The 20,113-nt window shown below is 38.4% G+C and overlaps 1 protein-coding gene across 4 annotated transcripts in view; it reads left to right on the plus strand.

Annotated features, from left to right (window-relative positions):
* The window catches only part of RAB8B (RAB8B, member RAS oncogene family), a 29,191-nt gene extending 9,078 nt beyond the window's left edge, over window positions 1-20,113 (plus strand). Inside the window, exons 2-9 of one of the 4 annotated variants that reach the window (XR_011003863.1) lie at window positions 6,980-7,040; window positions 8,041-8,101; window positions 9,479-9,556; window positions 9,943-10,032; window positions 10,837-10,902; window positions 12,982-13,032; window positions 13,511-15,954; window positions 19,923-20,113. Coding sequence is in view for 2 of the 4 variants with exons in the window: in XM_068204224.1 (XP_068060325.1) it covers window positions 6,980-7,040; window positions 8,041-8,101; window positions 9,479-9,556; window positions 9,943-10,032; window positions 10,837-10,902; window positions 12,982-13,032; window positions 13,511-13,603 (500 nt within the window). In the remaining 2 variants the exon portion in view is untranslated. Of the gene's footprint in view, window positions 1-6,979; window positions 7,041-8,040; window positions 8,102-9,478; window positions 9,557-9,942; window positions 10,033-10,836; window positions 10,903-12,981; window positions 13,033-13,510; window positions 17,607-19,922 lie in introns of those variants that run through there. The other 3 variants (XR_011003864.1, XM_068204225.1, XM_068204224.1) reach the window with 3 other exon arrangements.

Genomic DNA, 20,113 nt, shown 5'->3' on the forward strand with positions numbered 1-20,113 from the left:
TGCCATCAGCTGCTCTTCCAGATGGTGGTGAGCTGCACTGTGGAACTCACACAGGTGAGTGACTTTGAAGGAGGAAAGGATGTGGTTGTGGCACCTGGTCCTGGCAGTGCCTCCCCCAGTTTCAGCTGTGAAACTATAGCCTCAATTCAAGTCTGCTGGTCAGTTTTTATGTTTGCTGCTCTCCAGTTGCATCTTGGCTTGAAAGGAATATGTTCTCGAGGCAACTAAGTTAATGCATTCCTTTTAGAGACAGGCAGTCTATAAATAATCCTTAAAATAAACAAACTTTGCTGTCTGTATCAATAGTACAATTTTAATCTATTTAAAAATTATTTCAGATGAAACTGAGTTACTATCAAGTGTAGCTTATCTTTCTTTCAAATTAGAATGAGAGGTAGACCGTAAGTTAATTTCTGTGCACTTTCATAGCATCTAGATTGTAAGCTCTAAAATACATTCTGCAGGGATTCAGACCTTTTAAAGTTGGGCTCTTGTGACAGTTGATAATTTCACTCATGTCAAGTAGTATTAAGCTTCTAGTGTTATTTTGTTTTGTAGTCTTGAATTTTACATTGAGTATTTTTGGTGTTTAATATCGTGCATTTCAAAAGTTGCTCAAAGCAATCTGCAAGTTGACTTCAAAACACTTAAAAGAGAATTTCAGTGTTGAGGATGTTGCAGTGTCCACACTGAAGCCCTGCAGTGCACAGTTGTGGTGGCAGAACTCACAGGAGCACTGGCGTGAGCAAGTGGCTGAAGAGCACTGGATTCAGGTTTAGTGTGGCAACCAGATCACACTGTAGGCTACTGAGCTCTAGAAAACATGGATGTTTCAAATGTTGGTCTAATTCTGTTGGTTATAAATTGTATTCTGAATACCTTCTTCTCTTTTTAGTAGAAAGTAGCTTATCTTAAGAAAGGAAGCTTAAGGTGGCAGTTGTGCCGTAGCTGAGGGGACACGTGCTGCAGAAGTGGCACTTTGCTGGCACCCTGGGCATGGAGCTGATCTTGGTCGTAGGTCCCAAGGCCTTAGGAGCAGGAAACTGCCTTATGTCACACATGCACGTGGCATCCCCATTCTTTATTGCCTTATTGCCTTACCTACTTGAGTCGTTTCTATAGATTTGTATTGCCAGTGTCTAAACTCTCAGAGCCTTTCCAAGGTGCAAGACACTGCTCTGTGCCTCGTTGTGTGGAACGCTGGTGTTGGGTTCTTGGTGTGGGTGGAGAGTTAGATGAAGAAGGGCCAGTTAACCTGAAGGAGCATATTCAGCCCACTCGAGGTTACTAGTGTGTTGTGGGTTCTTGTGGGCTGCCCAGAAAGAATGCAATACACTTTGTCCCTTTAATTATGAAAGAGTAACTAGAAGTGGTTGCACTTGTGTTTAATTCTAAAATAATTCGTTTTATGACTTTTGAAAAAATGTTGACCTTTACTCTGGCGTGGTGTTTCATGTTAGTCTGCTGTATTTTTGAATGGGTGCAATAAAAGACTACTGCCTCTTTAATTTACACACTGATACAAGACATTGCTGAGATCATCTGAAAATTCTTTGCAGATGTTACTAGGGACTAAAGCTAAATGTTCAAGTTCAAAATGACTAGACTTTGTTCTTTTGTATGAGGCTCTATGACACACTGGTATGTTGCAAGGGTTCTCTATCCTGCCTTTTACAGTGATCTTGACTCCTACTTTGTCATTTTTTATTTTTACTATAATTATTCTAGGAGGATTAATTTAAAAGCAAATTTCTGAAGCTTCATTTATCTACCTTTGTAGATTGAGGCAGTATACTGATGTAGCACAAGAAAATGTTCTCTTGAAAACCACACAAAAAATAATTGTGTATTTAATCCAATCCCTGCAATACCTCCTGGTGAGAACAAAAAAAAAAAAAAGGAGTAATCTGAGGGTAAGCTTGTGGGGAAAATCTGTGGGAGCAAATTGATGTCCCTTAGCTGTTGGGTGTGTATGAAAAGAACAAGTTACAAATCTACTTGCTTGCTTCAAAGTTGCTTTTAATTCACTTAACCCAAGTGACTGCAGAAAATGTTTTCCTTTATTTTTGTGTATCTTAAGACTCTTACATGTCCTGCAGTGAAGAATTCATAAGGAGTTCTCTTTTCCTGGCTCAGCCCATTGAAAAAAAATCAAAACCCCCTGACCTCATATATAGATGAAGTAGGCTAGAAAGGACCAATGCTGTCAAGCTGGATCAAGCCTAGATTGAAATTGGATGCATAAACTCCAATTTTTCCCATGCTGATTTGCTCAGAAGGGTCACAAGACTTTGTACCTTGACTCCTTCCCCCATCCTTTTTATTGTGGTCTATGTCCAGTAGTGGTGAGTGCCACAAAGTTCTGTTTATCATGGAATCCCATTTAAAAAATATGTTTTATTTCCATTTCATTCTTCCATTCTTACTTCAAAGGAGTAAAATAAGATTTAGACACATAGGAAGACAGCTTCTTTAAGAGGGTGAGGCTTTTATTATATGCAGGTCATGCAAAACAGTTCCCTTTTTGTTTTAATAACTGTGGTGCATCTTTTATGTTCTTTGATAGATGAGACTAAAATAAGATTTTTCCAGCAAGCTAATCTGGTATTCATTTTTTCACAGCATCTTTGCCAATGTTTGTGTTCACTGACTTCTTAAAATGTCTTCGGCTTATATATTAAATAAAACCAAAAGGTAAACAAATTAAAATGCTAGTACATCGAATACTTTAAAAAAAAAAAGTATTGATTTGTCAGAGATGGAGCAATACTCTGCTGGGGTAGATATACAGGCTAGTGTATGCTGTCAGAGATTGATGTTTATTTACATCCTGAATGGTGCTGATTTCCTGTCTGATTTCTTGCTACAGCTGCACACATCAGGTCCTCCTGCTGCAAACTAGTGTTGAGCCACATGAAAAATTAACTTAAAATACTGGTGAATTGGGTAATAAAGGTAAAGGTTAAGAATTCTAATATTTGCCTGCCAGTGGCAGGATTTTTTTGTTTCAGTTTCATTTTTTACACTAATCTGTATGAGTTTCTTTTGTGTCTGCATTTTACTGCTCTTAGAAAACATTCAGGAACATGACCCTTCCAGAAGCATTTTGCTGAGCAGACTGAAGTCCCAAGAAACCTTTACCTTCAGGAATTATTTTCTGGTACAGTTGGAACAGCTTACTGGCTCCAACCAGAATACTTTGGTTTGGTTTCTTTGCTTTCTTTGTGCTGTAGCATTTTCTGCAACAGCAATTTTGTTGAAAAGAAGAAACAAGACAATCTGTCCAGGCGGTGGTACTGTGTAGGGGAAAGTTGAAGTGGAGTCCTAGCTGGAATAGATACTGTAGCATGAAAAACATGAGACATTGGCTCTGATGGCTACAGAGTTAAAATCATGGTGAGGGGAGAACAAAAGAGTAACACTGATGCCCTGAGAGTAAGCTACTGTTTTAAAAACTAAAGTAACAAAATGAACTTTTTCAGCCTCCCTGCTCAGTTTGTCCTTACATTCCTGTAAGAATTGCGTCAGGCTGGTTTGTTGAGGTTCATGGTAGAAAACCACTGGTACTAGAGCTGGAAAAGGAACTGCTCCCTGTGTGCTGCTGGGCAGTCCTGGGTGTTTATTATTGCGGTGTTGTGAGCTCTTTCTAATATTTCACAATGTCTCTTTAAAGTTACTGCATTGCAGCTTAATTCTGGGTAAAATCTGCCCAGGTGGGCTGGAATGAGAAGAAATATAGCTGGGAAGTGGAGTAGGGGAAAAGGGAGTGGCAGAAGAGCTTTGGGATATGAGATGGACATGACTTCTTGGCTTATGCCAAAAGAGGCCAGGTGAGGCCAGTCCCCTGGCCTGTGGCATTTGGCTGTGTGTCACTGAGCAGGCATGCCCTGAACTTTATCAGCTGTGCAGAGCAATGCAAGGCAGACACAGCAGCATACAGCTGCCACGGTTTTCTGTGAGAGCCTTCGTGGGCCACTAATGATGCTGCCCAGTGTGCTCTTAAGACAGAGTTTTGTTGGAAGCTATGGAAGCAAATACCCTCAGTAAAGTGAGGAGAGAGGATGCACCCCTGGCCTGTAGTTAGCAAGGGTCTGGAAAGGATTTTGAAGAACAATAAGCCCTCAGCTACTTTTACCCCACGCTGCAAGGGAAACGCAAGCAATTACAGCTCTAACTAATGTGCAGTTCAGATTGCACATTCTGGGTTCTATCCTTGCAGGATGCAGGTTTGTGATTCCTGCAAAAAATGCTTCTGTATGGCTCTGATCTAATACTTACTGACAGGCTAATGTGTCAAACTTTCATGTGACAACTCCTCTTTAGCAGTTAAAGATAATTATCCTGTTAACATTTGCACTCTTAAGCATTAATCTGGGTCTGTGTTTTCTAAAAGCTTCTAAAACTTAACTTCAGATGGACATCCAGATGTTTCTGGGCTTTTTCTCCCTACTGGAAGAAGAGTTGCCTTTAAAAAACTGCAAGCTGTGTGATGCTTTGCAATCAAACGTTAATTCACTGACTCCTCTTTATTTGGCCTAAGTAACTTTTCAAACTTTGTATCCCAGTGTATGACTGTGCAAAAGAAGAATGGATTAACACCAGAAATCTTCTGTCAAGAGTTAGTGTTGAAATTCTATAGCTGTTGGAGTGTTTGACGTGGTGTAATTTTGATGTAGCTGTAACCAGGTCGTGGTTTGTGCTTTGCCATGCAAGAGCGCTTGGACGGAAGTGGCAGCACATGTCACCAGGCTTGCTCTGAATGTGTGTAGCTCACCACTTCCTCATACTGAAGTGAAAGAACAAGAGAAACATCAGTTTCTAGTTCATTTTAACCTCCGAAAAATTACAGTTGCAGAGGTACTTACAGCCTTTCCCCTTATATTCTTCTTTTATCTTTGAAACGAATATTTGAGAATTTGGATGAAGTTCATACTAGAAACGTTAAGTTCTGAAAAGATATTTTTTGTGCAGGTCCCGACTTTTAGAAGTCATCAGAGGAGTGGTTGTATAAATAATTTCAGCGCTGCAAGGGAAATGAGTAACCACAAGAAACCAGTCTGTGCAAGAGCTGGGTTGGTGCACATGGGAAGCTTGTGCTGCAGTCAGGAGTCCCTCTCAGAAAGCCACCCCTACAGGATCAGTCACTGGTACTGCTGTGTCTCAGCTTCAGCAGTTCACAGTGCAGGCAGAATTCTCTTGCAACCACAGCACTCTCTGAATCTAGTTTTCCTGCTAGTTGTTTCCTAAAGCTTCAGACCTAGACACTAATGAACTTTTAGAACTGATTTAATTTGCTGTTGCCACGATAAAATGCTCTTTCCAGAGAAATCCATATTCATGCTTTATAACCTTTGAGGCCAAAATGAATCTATTCAGGGCAAAGGTTATTTGTTTTCAGACCTGAATACAATTATCTGTGATTTCAGCAGCTGTGATTGCACCTAGTTAGGAGAAAAATCTTTACAAGGGAGGCAATGTCCTCTGCAATGTAAAATAGAAACACTTGCCAATATTATGTTACATAGGATAGGGATTTTTTGAAAGTGCACATAATTCTCATGTCATTTTTAGAAGAGTGTGAATTAATGAAAGTATCTTTTTTCCTACCAGTGAATCTTGTGAAATTGTAATTGTACTAGTAAGCATAGCATTTTAAATTAATGCAAATAATTTCATATGCTGTTTCAGTGCTGATGTGATGTTTTTGCTCATAATTTGTATTCTAACTAATGAGCTGAACTATGTATCCATGCCACATTAAGTGGCCAAAACTTGTTATTTTCAGTATATTAAAATAGTAATAATGCATGTGAGAAGAAGGAAATTCAAATAAATAATGAACATTGATATTTCATATTAAGTTTCTACTGTGGTGTAGTAAAAACTCCCATAGCTTCCTGTTTAGTGGATGGATGAATTCTTAAAGCTAAAACCAGCATTTTTCCAATTAAGATACTTTTGATGATTGTAAATTAAATTACATTTTCAGAAAGTTTATTTAATTTCTTCTAACCCCCGTCTTTTACAAACTACAGCTAAGTATCAAGTAACTATTTAAGATGCAGTGAAGAAGTGGGCCATTTGTTTCCAAACCAATTAATTTGGGGAATACTGTCACAGGATTGAAAAACCTGGCAGTTTCATGTCGTAGTGAGGCTTGAGCAGTCTCAATTGGACCTGTGTTGTAATACAAATTTAGAGATCCCAAAGTTACAGTAGTTAGGATTAAGGGGATAGTCTGTTTGGAAATCCAGCTTGCCCCTCTAAACCTTAAAAATACATTATTAAGCCCTTCTGAATTAATTTTTTTCAATCTTTTTTTAAAACTTGTGGCTTAAAATCTGAAATTTATTTCAAAATCAATCTGAGAACTGATGGGTACCATGTGGAAGTGTAAAGGGCAAAAGGAGAGAAGTGTTTTCTTGATATTTTTGGAGCTTTCTAGAAAATCTTAATTGTTCCCAAATGAGTATTTTTGAAAAAGGAGTCCTATATCTCCTGTGTTGTATTACTGTGACGTCTCATTAGATTGCAGCAAACATCAGTTTTCAAAAGTAGATGCTGGCTTTGAAAAGGAGCTGAGGGGTCACAGGATGTATTTCTGACTCTGAGCTAGAGGTACCAGGGAGCTGACTTAAACTGCAGGGACTAGTCAGATGTTCAGGAGAGATACACATTCATGCTAGTGACTTACTGGTGTAAAATGAAGGATCTGGAGATCAAGTCTTCCTCTAATGATCTTGACTAACTAGTACTGAGTCTGACTTTGGCCTGCTTTTATTGTGCAGAATAATTTATCCTTGCCCTGTTGGATGCAGCTGAGAACTTTGTGCCTTCTCAGCACTTCCAGGTGTGTGCAAGTAATGGCAGCTTCAGAATATTCTTTTGACTAAGTTTGCTCTTACCAAATCGCCAAAAGGAAACGGAACACTTCCTTTTCATTAACTGCAAAACTTAGGAGTATCTCTTTCTCTGGCAGGAATCGACTTTAAAATCAGAACAATAGAATTAGATGGAAAGAAAATCAAGCTACAAATATGGTAAGTATTTCAAAATAATTCGGATTTTCAGTAACTTGAATTCACTTTGAGAAAGAATATTTCAAAGCTTTTGAGCTTCAGTGTACCAGAAATTTCATACCTTTTGTTAATTGATTGTTCATAATGTTTATGCTTTCTCCTGGCTTGCCCTTGGAGTGGTTCTGCTTCAGTGGCACTGGCAATAGCCTGCAAGCATCACAGCAATTTCCTAGTTTATCAAAAGCTGTCCTCTTAAATGTGCCTTTAGCTTTTCCGTGTGGAGGAGAAATATTAACTCGGTAGCTGTAAGCTAAAATATGCAAGCCAGTAAATGTAATCTCCTCTGGTACTTTGTTACCTGGTTGTACTCACCAAGGCACAGGTGAGTGATAATTCCTTGTATGGTGGCTTAGTAGAACCTGAGTCTCCTGAGCCAGAATCCTTGTGACTAAGGAGGTGCAGTGCCACAAGTGGCTGATAAAAATGTTCTGTCTGTAATATAGGTTAAAAAAGCTGGGTTTTGTCAGGCCTTTGGGGTTCAGCTCTCCCGAGATGTGGCTGGTATCTGCTGGGTCACTCACAGGCAGGTGCTGCTTTCAGCTCACCCAGGACAGAGCACCAGCACACTGAGGTGTGGTGGCAGACCTTAGCAGCAAACTGGATGTGACAGTGCGCTATCCTAAAATAGTTTATTGCTGTGTGTTTTAATGTCTGTTTAAGAGCGGACTTGGATGAATCAGAGCTTTTTATTTTTAATGACTGGAGGGCAGGCTGTGTAGCGCTGAGTTTTATTGCTTGCATGAAAACTGGAGTGGTTTTGTGCCATGTTTCTGGTGCTGCTCTAACTGCTGATGTAAAGAGGGTAGCTTGGGAGTGAGGAAACTGCTGAAGAAACTTGTGCAAACAGCCAAAGGTGTGTTTTTCCTAATGAACAAGTATCAATGCATTGTTACTCTATTTAATAAGACATCTCTAAGCACAGATGAGTGTAAAACAAATCCTTTCTTTCACTGAATTGTAGGGATACAGCAGGCCAGGAGAGATTCCGCACAATCACAACGGCTTACTACAGAGGAGCCATGGTGAGTGCTCACACTTCAAAAAACCTAAACACAACTAGTGGAACTGGTTTGCTGTTCCTAAGTTTGTGTCGTGTAAGTCTTCCACTGGAGGACTGGATAATTATAGCTTGAGATGTAGGGAATGAAGTCTGTGGTTTGGTTGGGGGTTTACTCTTTGTTTTTTCTTTTTTTAATGTGCTGGTACTCAGTCTAGGCCTGTTTTTTGTGATGAAACTTCCAGCCCTATTGTCTTTTTTAATATAATTAAAATTTCTGCAGATTTTAATAAAATAAGTTACCAAGCTTTAATCAGATAGGCTTGGAGGTTTTTTAAATGCAGTCAACCCCTTTAAACACTTAAAGTGTTTCAAAATGTATAATGAATTGTTTTAATATTAAAAGTGTGTTTCACTGAATTGCTTTTCCTTCAGCCAGTAGAGAATGCAAAGTCTGGGCTAGAAATACAGTCACCTGCAACACCTACTGTTATGTTTTCCTCCACTGAGAGTGGCTTGAAGTCAAGTAATTGACTTAGAGCCTGCACCCTTGTGGTACAACACTTGTAATGTTGTTAATGGCTCTTAATGCTATGATTTGAGATATTTTTGTTGGAACTCCTTTAATTTTGACTTGGTGGTTATTTCCTGTGCTCCTGTTTTAGGTTCTTTCTGCTTTGTATGAACAGATCTGTGACATTCATAGGCTGTGGGTCCAAATAACTTCACTGTTACAGAGCGCAGGGAGAAATAATAATGGTTGTGGCACTGTATTAGAGCTCTCCAGTGCTTAAAAAGGCTTTGGCAGTGACCCGGTCTTCTCCCCAGTCTATGGCCAAGGATTCTCTTTGTCCTATGAGGAATGATTGGAAAGGCCTTAGGAAATGGAGGTGAACCTTGCAGTCCATCCTTAATGCAGCGGCTCTGTGGTTTCCCCTGCTCTGCTAACTGTTGAGATCCCATGCCAATGTGTGTACAGAACTGCTGGAAAGAGCTAAAGCTTCTGGGAGAGCCCCAGGGGTGAAAGTTTCTGCTGGCCCCAGCAGAATGGAGCTGACAGGTTTGATATCCTGGACTGCTTTAAGCTGCTGCATCTAAATGTGACTTTACCCAGAGAGTCCTGGTTGCTGGTGTAGTAGAACTTCTAAACTTGCCCTGACTGTAGGCTAATAATTAAAAGCTTTGGATAGGTGGTGTGTTTTGCCTCTTAAGAGTGGCAAAAAATGTTAAATAATAATATTTTGGGTGAATTCCAAGCCATGGCATAATGCCTTGAGAAAAGACTTACTCACCTATAATCCAATGTTGAATTTTTTTAGAACTATAATTAAAACTAAAGCATACATGAAAAGTCAGCCAATAGTACTAGCTCATCTAACTAGATTTTCCTAACTTTATTTAGGGAATTATGCTGGTGTATGACATCACAAATGAAAAGTCTTTTGACAACATAAAGAATTGGATAAGAAACATAGAGGAGGTAAGTGTTTTGTTCCATCTTATGATTTCCCTGAGACAAATACAAATCAAGTAATTACTTCCAATGCAGTAGCCATGCACCACTTAGGAGTAGTGTCTACTGTTACATTTCCAGAATAGCCCTGTGCATGTGTGCAACCTGCTACAGAGCTCATGGCACATATTTGATCTATTACAGTACATGGGCAAAGGTAATCTTGGAGTATTTATTCCAGGCTCTTTTAATATTTTAATTGCTTGTTTCAAGAGTCAGCCTCTCTCAGTAATGCCTTCACATTAGATAATTTCTCTAAAATAAAATAGTCCGTTGTGGAGGAGTTTGATACACAAGTTTCTTTTCCACAATGATGCACTTTGTTCCTGAGAGATTACTTTTTCTTCTTCCAGCATGCCTCTTCAGATGTAGAAAGAATGATCTTGGGTAACAAATGTGATATGAATGAAAAAAGACAAGTCTCAAAAGAAAAAGGGGAGAAGGTAAGATTTGGTAACTCACCCTATTTAGAAGCCTACTTCTTGTAGGATTTTAGCTTCTGGATGTTTGATATGTTTTAGGCATGTGAGAGAGAATGGGTCTCAAATCTCTTGTTTCAGAAACTTTTCTATGTATAGGATGCCAGGTTTGGGTTTTTTTGTTTTTGAATAGCACTAAACTATCTTCAGGTTTAAACAAACTTAATGGTACTGTTGTCTTGTGGGCAAGATCCTGTAAAGAATGTTGAGCTTTGCTATAGCACGAGGTATTCTAGATCTCAATATAAAGTTTTCTGTATAGTTTGACCACATTGTACTCAATTCATTCAAGGTGGTTACTTATTCTAGTTATAAGTGCTGTTACTAAAGCTTAAGTAATAGATTAGTTGTTCTACAGAACAAACCAGTGAGGAAGAATACTACAAAACCTCTCTGTACAGCTGAAGTAGTCTGTGTTGGTAGCACAGCTTATGGGATGACTGCATTGTAGTTTTCTGGTCCACAATCCGTATCAAGACAGATTCTACCTTAATGTTCTTTTAGAGCCTAAATAGGTATTTGGTGAGAAATTAATGTCTTTTTTTTGTTTTGACTTTATGTGAGGGTATGATGAGTTCTAACACTTTGTCTAATTGTCTTTAATGTTCTTGCAAGAGAAAATAGAAGTGAAAGTTACTTGGTTTGGTTTTTAAAGTTTGTTGTAGCATGCAGCATCTATTCTATTATGAACCTATTGTGAACCTGTGTGAAACATTACTTTTACAAAGGAACTTCAAAACCACTGAAAAACTTTAACCTCTCTTCCAGTTAGCAATTGATTACGGAATCAAATTTTTGGAGACAAGTGCAAAATCCAGCATAAATGTGGAAGAGGTAAGAGATGGGTGCTACACTTGGGTGTTTCTTGAGTTCCTTCTGGGGAGGTATGCTCCACGATCTGCTGGGCTTTCTCACCTGACCTGGGACCTGAAGTCCCAGCTGTACTCCTGGGTCTACTCCTACGATCCAACTGTTTCTGGTTTTCTGGTAGTGTCTGGAATTGTTTTAAAAAATGGGTGTTAACAGAGGGGTCTACTATCACTGTAGCAAACAGTTGCCCTAGATGTCTGTGCCTTGCTACTTAAATTTCAAGTCCCTTTGGACAAGGAATAGGTTTAATTTTAGAGCAGTGCCTTGTGCAGGAAACGGAATTCTTTACTTTCAGGATAACATGCGACTGTGTCACAGAGCCTTCAGGTTACTGCTAAATACATGCTGTGCAGATGAGGCTGAAAATTCGTGTATTAATCTGGAACACCAGGTCGTAAGCTCATGTTACAGGAGGAAAAAGACTCACAATGCTATTTATAGATTTATAATCTGTTTTCCTGCAAATAACTTTCATGCTAAACCCACAAGATCTCTGTGAGAGCTTAAGGAAATAGAGTGGGAAGGAAGAGTGGCCCAAGTCCAGTCTATCTTACTATAAATCACTCCTGTCATCTCAGGGAGGGTGGGGGAGGATCTGAGCTGTATAGGAAGTGTGGACAAAAAAGTAACTGTATCAAAGGCCAGTTAAATTAAGATTTATTAATCCAACAATGTAGACTTGTGTTGTCCTTATACCTAATCATTTAAAAGTTTCTCTATGGGATTTTTTTTCTTTAAAAAACCTGCAAACACCTACTTAATTCAGCTCATGTATCTGACAAGTTAGCTAGAAACTGAAGGCATTACTTTAAAATAACGAGGGGGATGTTGTGGCAGCCAGGCATGGGTCTTTTTCTGATTGTGGGGTGATTGTTTTACAGGATAGAGTTAGAATGGACTGATCTACATCATGCTGCACCTGGACTAGCTTGACCTGATTTTCTCAGTGTCCTTGTGATTCTTAGAGCAGGCTCTGGAAGTGGGACCATGAGGAGTCAGTACCAGAGGGGATACCCGAGTTCCTCTGGAGAGCTGACTTGCTCTCTCATGACATGGCAGTTTCATTTTAACCCCTGCATGTCATGAAATGCACAACAGTAGTTTGTGCTTACTCCAAAATGTTTGGCTCTCTGAATATTTTTTTAAATTGTCACATGAATGGTGAAGAAAGCATTAAAAAATGCAGCTGGTGTAGGCATTTGGCAATCACTAATGATTTGGTTTACTTCCCACCAAATACTTGACTTGCAGGGAATTACACAATTGTGATATTCTTGGGATCAGAAATGCATTAATTTATTTGTTGTACTTTATTTACATTAAATGAGTGCCTGTCTTTGGCTATATTCCAAACACAATGAGAGGGGAAGTGTTTATACTTATCACATTCTGGAACTGTCCTTTGATTATTAGGGTCTCCAGACAGCCTAAAGTCTTGCTTTTTCCTGCTCCTGGAGAATTGCAGAGCTTTCCAGCTACAGAAGTTTCTTTGCTCCTTCATACATTGAAATCTAGGATGCTGAGATTTGCCAGAGTAATTATTCGTGGGTTTTTGTCTTTAATCGAGATATTGGAAGCTTAAGTAGCCTTATAGGTAGTCCAGAGTAAAGCTTTTGGAGCACAGAAAGCAAGCTAACCTTAATGTGAATTCCCAGGCTTGCCCTTCTCAAACCTCTCTGGGTTCCTAACTGTGATGCACAGTTCAGTTTGGGGGGGAAATAAAAACAGGATTAGTATGCAGCCTTGTCTTCAGCTGATTTTTCTTTCTTCCCCCAGAGTTATGCAATGGGAAGGTCTGTTCATTTGCTTCAAAGATTGGCGAGATGGAGACTAAAAATAAATATTTTTTGCTTCTAAAGCATGTTTACTGAAGTTTTAAATATACAGATATTGTGCATAGAGTGTCTTGCAACTCCAAGCGCTTCTAGTGGCCTACAGAACACTGTATTGTTAATGTGTCTGGCTAGTCCAAGTTTATCATGTCCTTAATGTGTCTTGTGACTAACTCTTGTTTGTTTTTTCTTTATTTCCACTCCTCACCAGGCGTTTTTCACACTTGCACGAGACATTATGACAAAGCTCAACAGAAAAATGGTTTGTATTTCCAATTAGCATACAAACTAAATACAGTGAGAGGACAGCTATCATAATACTGAGTAGTAGCCCTATCAAAAAACTCCTGGGGATTACATTAGTTTCTGGATAAAATTTGAGCAAACAGTGATTTATCACGCTTTATTACATATCAGTGCATAAGTATCAATTATTTTGCATGATCATTAACACTGGGCAGCCTGAAACTGATGTGTTGTTCCAAAATGCAATAGTGTGATCCGTGTTTTATTATGTAGTCTCTTCTCCAGCTAATTCTTGAGATCTGAATTGTTATGTAAATGTTTTTTTTATTTTTTGCCCAGTGATTAATGAAGTTTGGATAATTAAGGAGCTCAAGTTGCATCAGATCTCTGCTCTGGTTATTGCTTTGCAAGCAAAGGAAGTGAGAAGGGAGGCTAGGAAAGCTAGAGATACTATTTTCTGCATTTTATGATGTTGACACACTTTTCTCTTTCAGAATGACAACAGTTCATCGGGGGCAGGTGGGCCAGTAAAAATAACAGAAAATCGATCTAAGAAGAGCAGCTTCTTTCGATGCACGCTACTTTGATGAACTTCTAATGATAAGACTGCAGCACACTTAGAACCTTTTCTGCTTCTTTGAAAGCACAGGGTCACAAAGCCTCAGAAATAATACCACCAAGCTGCTGCTGAGAGCTCCATTGAACGTAGACTGCGATACACAAATACCGAGTGGATTTTGCTCACTAAGGCTATTGACCTGTCAGGCTCTTCTTTCTCAGATATGGAAGCTATGAAGTGGAGACACAAATGCAAGATTTAACTTGTTTTCCTTTTTTACTTTCTGTTTTATTGCCTGTTGCAAAAGCTGCTATGTTTCTTTTAACTTTGCACATCCATATTGGCCTCTTACTGCCTGTTACAGCACAATCTTACATTTGTATTTGCACAGTTTGACTTGTAAGTATGATTCTTAACAGATTTGTGCACAGTTTTGTTTCTCTTTTTAAACAAATTTATTTTCAAGCAGAAGAGCCAGGAGAAAAATTAAGTCTCGTTTCCATTATTTTCTATGCTGTATTCTCGTGGCCATGCAGTATGGATGTTGTTGCTCTAGTGATGAGAATTACTGTAACAATTGGCATTTAACAATTTATACAGATTTTGTCTCTTAGATGCACAAATCTGTTTATGCAGAAGCTATGGCTTCTATTCTGAATGTAGTATGCTTTTCTTTCTTTACCAGATTAGCAAAGTTGTGTTCTGAATTGCCAGTCACTGTCTGATTCACAGATGCACCTTTCAGTTATTTGAATAAACACAGTGTCTTTCCTCACTTAACTTCCCTTTGTTAGCTCAGACTGTCTGCTCCTTTTTTTTTGTTTCTGATGAGGAAGCACACTCTGGATTTGAAATCATCACCACAAATTGGCCTCATCACTATCACTTAAGTGGCTTGTGGAAGCTGAATGCATGAGTTTTGAGTAACCTCTTTGTGGATTCACTTGTTCAGAAATGACTGCTTCTAAAGGTGACTTCCATTTCTACTCTTAATTCTAAAGATAGTTTGTTAACGTCTGTAAGCATTGGCACTAAGGAGGCCTCCCATTAGGACTATAATGTACTCCTAGTTCTGCAGTTAATGCTGAATGTGTGTCTTTGGTCTGCTTGAGCAGTTGTTTTTTCATCAAAAATTGGTACAGTGACCTAGACTGTTAGAAGCAGAGGTGAAACATAGTTGCCTTTTTTACTCAACTGAGCATTGTATAACCTAGTCTTTGTTCTACTACTTTTTTATTGTCTTCTGAAAAATTTCCTCAATGAGCAATTAAAACAGGTGCTTTAGTTCTGTTGGTGTGCCAAACGTGGACCATTGTAAGCTTTAACTACAAGTTTGTGTCCAGGTGTTTGCTGTTAGGGGATGGGTGTGTTCTGTCATTGTCAAAGGAAATGTCTGACATGCTTTTGCTTCACCTCCTTGTCTGGAGTTGTAAACAGTGAGTTAGTTGTTACCACAGAGAACCATTTTGTTGTGTCAGGTACTGAATTTGTCATCTCTGGGTCTGTTCGAAATAGCTGGAAAGCGAACGGGCCAATAGTGTTAGATGTAAAGCTTCTGATTTTAAAGGGTTTAACCTTAGTAGCTGGTTCCATAAAGTTTTAGGTGGTTATCAGCCTGTCCCCACACGTAGTTTAATAGAAGTAGTTCTTGTAACTAGATGATGGATCTCATAAACTGCTGTTGTTGCACTAGAACAGAGAAACCTTCATGGCAACAAGGTTCAGTGAAAAAACAAAGCAACCCTAACTGCTCTGTTGTCTACCCATGATGTTTTTCTTGGACAGGCTAAAGCAGTTATGTTTTCTGTATGGTTAAAAAAAGTGCTTCTATACAGAAAGTGTTGTGACACCAATTATGAATGTTGTTTATTTTCAGTAATTTACCTCTGACTTACTTGGTGTCGTAATACTTTGATTTTTATCTCAGGGGTTGTCTGCAAACCAAAACTGACATGTTCTGTGTTTGGCACTGTTTACAGAATGCTTTGTATTGTTTTTCCTGTCTTCACTGTGTGGTTAAATGTTCATTCAATATTAGTCTCCATGAACTTCCCTTTGAAAGAGCCTGTAAGTAGTAGAGTCTATGAAGTGCTTCTTGAAGCAGCAGCGAATTGGGGTATCTGCTCTGTATGGGGGAGGGTGGGAGGGAGAAAAAAACTTGCTATTTTCTTACATTTAGCTGTGCTAAACTGTACATAAATGTGAGGTAAGACCATAGGAAATTCACTTTATGCATGAGAAAGTACTGCAGTAAATATTTCCCTTTGCTTATTGTTCGTGTACAGTTCATCTTTTTCTATTTGTAGAAGAATTTAATGCAATTTTGTTGTCATCTGCTGAAACTGAAGAATTCTAATTTCATGTGATCTTATGGATAAGGTAAAATGCAGATTTCTTTCTTTATGTCTTTGCCCCCACCCCACTTCTCCAGCAGTATTAAATGGCTGAGTGGCTGCACTTTATCAGTGTGCTAACTTTTGGTCAGTAGAGACCTTTCTGTGTACAGTCTGCCCTGTCAGACATGGAAAATGTGCTGTATCTTAGCATGCAAACCAGCTGTATGTTTTACTGGGATATTTTAGCTATGGTTTCCTCTAGACAAGCGGGTGATGATAATGGTATTGTTCTGCCTATGCATCAGATGCTGGGTATTACAGGCTTTTCTAATATCACTATGATTGTTTTGTGCAGTCTCTGTTGTTACTTTGCTCAAGACTATATAATCTTAAGTTTTGAAGGACTCTTAACTATACCTCAGTCAACTAGTTAGTACTCTAATGCCCATTAGAATGAAAGTCATATACTTATTATTCACTTAGCAGCAAATGTATTTCTGTTTTCTTCCAGAAATTGCCATTAACCTTTCAGGAAAGCAGACATTTTATGGTGGATTTCAATAAAACAGAAATGCTGCTTATGCTTTGGAGTTTTAGGAGAGCTTTCCCTCAGCCCCATGCCTGCACACTATATCTTGACCTATATTTTTCTAAATGGTTAAAAAAAAAAAGCCAAATGAAAAACAAACTGGTCTCAGTGCTTTGCCATTCTGTCTTTCAGTCTGTGCTCAGCAAAACATGCACAAGAATTTTTTGTTGAGTGTATAGAAAATATGTTATTGACTTATCTGGGAGTTCTAATATTGCTAAAGCTTAAACCACTCATGAAACTTAATGCTGCTCACTTTTCTCTTTGGGGGACAGTCTCACAAATGCTGATTGACTTTTCAGACCTGTAGTTCTTTTTACAGAAAATATTTCCCATTATGACTTTCTCATACTAGTCTGCTGAAGTTAAGAGAATTACATGGATCATTTTCACAAGTGAATAAAGAAGTCTTGAATGTACATATCACATTAAAATATTGTGAAAGCATAATGATTTGATAGTCCATCAATAATATGTAAAATGCATAAATGTGTTTTTTGTGAAAATGCATCTGTTGTTTGGTTACCTGTTAATGTAACAGAATTTTTGCAATGTTAAACTTGCTAAGGATTGGTCTGTAGGTAATAATAGGTCTTTTTTCTCCTCTGTTCATTGAAGTGCTTATGCCATTCTCACTCTTATAAATAAAACTTGTATTACTTTCTTCCAAAAAAAAGCAGGATTTACGTTGATTTTTCTTGTTCCTGGTGAATTTAACTATTTCAGTGCATTCCTATGGCCTTACGAACATTTTTGCAAATAAAACTTCAATTACCATTATTTTAATGCTATATAGCTACTAAATTCAGAATAAAAAGTATAGTCCTTGAGAAAATGCTTAATTTTGAAATAGAAGTGTTCTGCTGTGTGTGTTTAAGCACATTTTACCTCTGGTATAAAGGTGTAATGTGAAAAGCTCCTGCAGATAAAAGTGAACTTGTCATGTGGTTAACTTGTAAACCTAATCATTAAATGTGTATTGATGTATATAGATAAAAAAACCAAACCCAGCTCCTAAGAAAACCTTCATAGTCCAATAGTTTTATTATTTCATGTGAACTTTTTTACAATGTGTGTCTCAAATAAAAGTTACATAATGAAAAGCATTTTGGAGTATTTTGTATGAAATATTCCACGTAGTTTTTATACAGTTGGCATTTCCACTCTACTTTTGATACATTTGTTGTGGAAAGGTGTCCTGATGGCTTGTATCTGTAAAGCTTAGTTTAACTAGTGATGAACCACAAGGGTTTTTGGCTGTCTTTGCTTGTTCCTAAACTTCACTGTTCTTTAGAGTTGTCCAGAAAAATCCTTTATTTCTGTAGTGATTGCTTAAATCTAAGTATATTTTGATGACCTTCAGTTTCCTAGGAAACTGTTTTTCCAGACATTTAGTGTGATGAAATGCCCTTTTAAAGTAACTTCTAAGCAATGCCTGTAAAGATAACATGAGACACAGTTTCCAATTTGATTAAGAATCATCTACTGACTTAAGCTGTTAAGATTCTCTTTTTTTGTTGTTGTTTTAAATCAGCATTATTTGAAATGTATGACTCTGAAATAACCTGGAGTACAAATGTTGCATCAATATAGCAAATACTGTTTGTCCAGTGCCGTTCAGCTGAGGAACAAATCCCAAATTGAGGGCTTTGGCAAATACTTGTTAGCTGTTATATTAGCAATAGTTTCTGCCTTCCAAATTACTGTGATTTGGCAGTAGCTCACAACTGGTACAAAAATTAGCAAACCTAAGGAAAGAAGGGTTTTATCTACCCAAGACAAAAGCAAATTAATAGTTGAGACATCTTAAGAAATAAGAGGGAAGCTCAGGGATGGCAGATAGCTTCTAAAGTGTGTTTTCTATGTGTTCCCTTCATCAGCTGTGTTTAGCTGATAGATTGTCTCCACTCTTGGCAACACAAAGCTAGAGTTCCATCCTTGCTACACCTTACTATTTCTTGATTCTGGTTTGCTTTGTTGTGCTTGTTTTCAGACTTCTGGCAGACAAATTTGCTGCTTTAGGAGCAGCTGTTTAAGCATTATCTTGCATATCCCCTAGATCTGAATTGGGTTTAGATGCTCAGCAGTTAAGTCCTCACAGTAGTCAGTGACATTTTAAGTACATTTGCATTCTGCATTTGTTAAAAGGAAATAGCAGACATACCTACTCTACATAAAAATGGTGATTTATTACAACTTCTGTCTGGATCTATTTTTGGTTGCAGACTAGCAATTATAATACAAATACTGCCCACTTGTAGATGAGAGGCAAGTTGTTGGTACACATGTAGAATGTATCCACTTTTTAGAATGTGGTAAATTGCCTTTTTCATAAATTATTCTTTTTCCAACTTGGTTGACCAGCGTCTCTTAAGAATTATTGAACTATACCAAAGTTGTCAATATAAAAAGATTTCATAATAGTTTTTCTTTAGAAAGATTCTAATCTTCAAGAGATGAGATACATAAATGAAGCTTTTATCTCACCATCTGGAGATTTAAAGGTCATGGCATGGAATGCAAAACAAACTGAAAAGTTGTGCTCTTGTATGTGTTGTAGTTGCTTCAAAATTTTTTTACTGTCTTCAGCAGAGCACATCAGCAGGAAGCTGCTGGTGTGAAGAAAAGCTGCATGAGTTCTGAGCACATGGTTGGTATTACTGTTAGTTCAATTTGTAAAATAAAGTTCTAAGTTATGAGCAGGATATGAGCATTTTCCCCATCTGAGGAATTAACAGGTTTAATGAACTGTGGAAAGTGTGTGTAACTTAAACTGCACTACTGAATACAGTGTACTGCTTCCAGAGTGATCAAGAACTCCGTGAACATCACTAAGTGTTGAGAATTTCACCCTAGTTAATCTGAAATAGCTTCCTTGAGTAGCTGAGGTGCCTTGCTGCAGTTGTGACCTTTTCTGCCTCTGCCGCCGTCCAGAGGCGTGTCCATGGCACACAGCTCTGACTGGTGGCCCAGGGCCTCATGTTGGTACTGGGCTCTCAGATCCCTGCACTTGCTTCCAAACAGGTTTTGGGTTCTTAGGGAAATGCTGCCATTGTGCTCATTGACCTTTCTGCCTTGGTTTATCACCTTTGTAGAACAGCATAAAGGGATGATGCTCCTGAGCCACTTCCTCTGGGACAGGAGCTGGCAGGGCCCAGGGCTGACGCCCTTCTCCATTGCATCCTCTCTTTCAGTGCTGCCTCACCCACAGACTTATTTTTGTATGCAGTGGAAAAGTGCAGACTTCACTTACCCAACTCACTACAACTGAAGTGCAAATTATATAACTTTTTTTTTTTTTAAGAAAAGGTGAATGTTTAATTTATTTTCATGCTCTTTGCAAATCTATACTGCTACCTTTACTTACTTTTTTTATTTCTTTTTTTTTCTTTTTTTTTTTTCTTTTTTTTTTCCCCCTCCAGGCAACATAGGAACTAACTAGCTCCGGTCTGTATTGTAGATGAAGGACAGAATTTCTTCAACAAGGCTGAACAACTTCCGTCCCTCACTTAATGCTGCCAAATGCTTCTTCTGAGCTTCCTCACCCAAACTGCAATGACTTTGTAACCCTCACACTTGTGCACTGAACCAATAAAACACAGGCAAAAGGCAA

Source organism: Anomalospiza imberbis, chromosome 13 (assembly GCF_031753505.1).
Source record: "Anomalospiza imberbis isolate Cuckoo-Finch-1a 21T00152 chromosome 13, ASM3175350v1, whole genome shotgun sequence".
NCBI lineage: Eukaryota > Metazoa > Chordata > Aves > Passeriformes > Viduidae > Anomalospiza > Anomalospiza imberbis.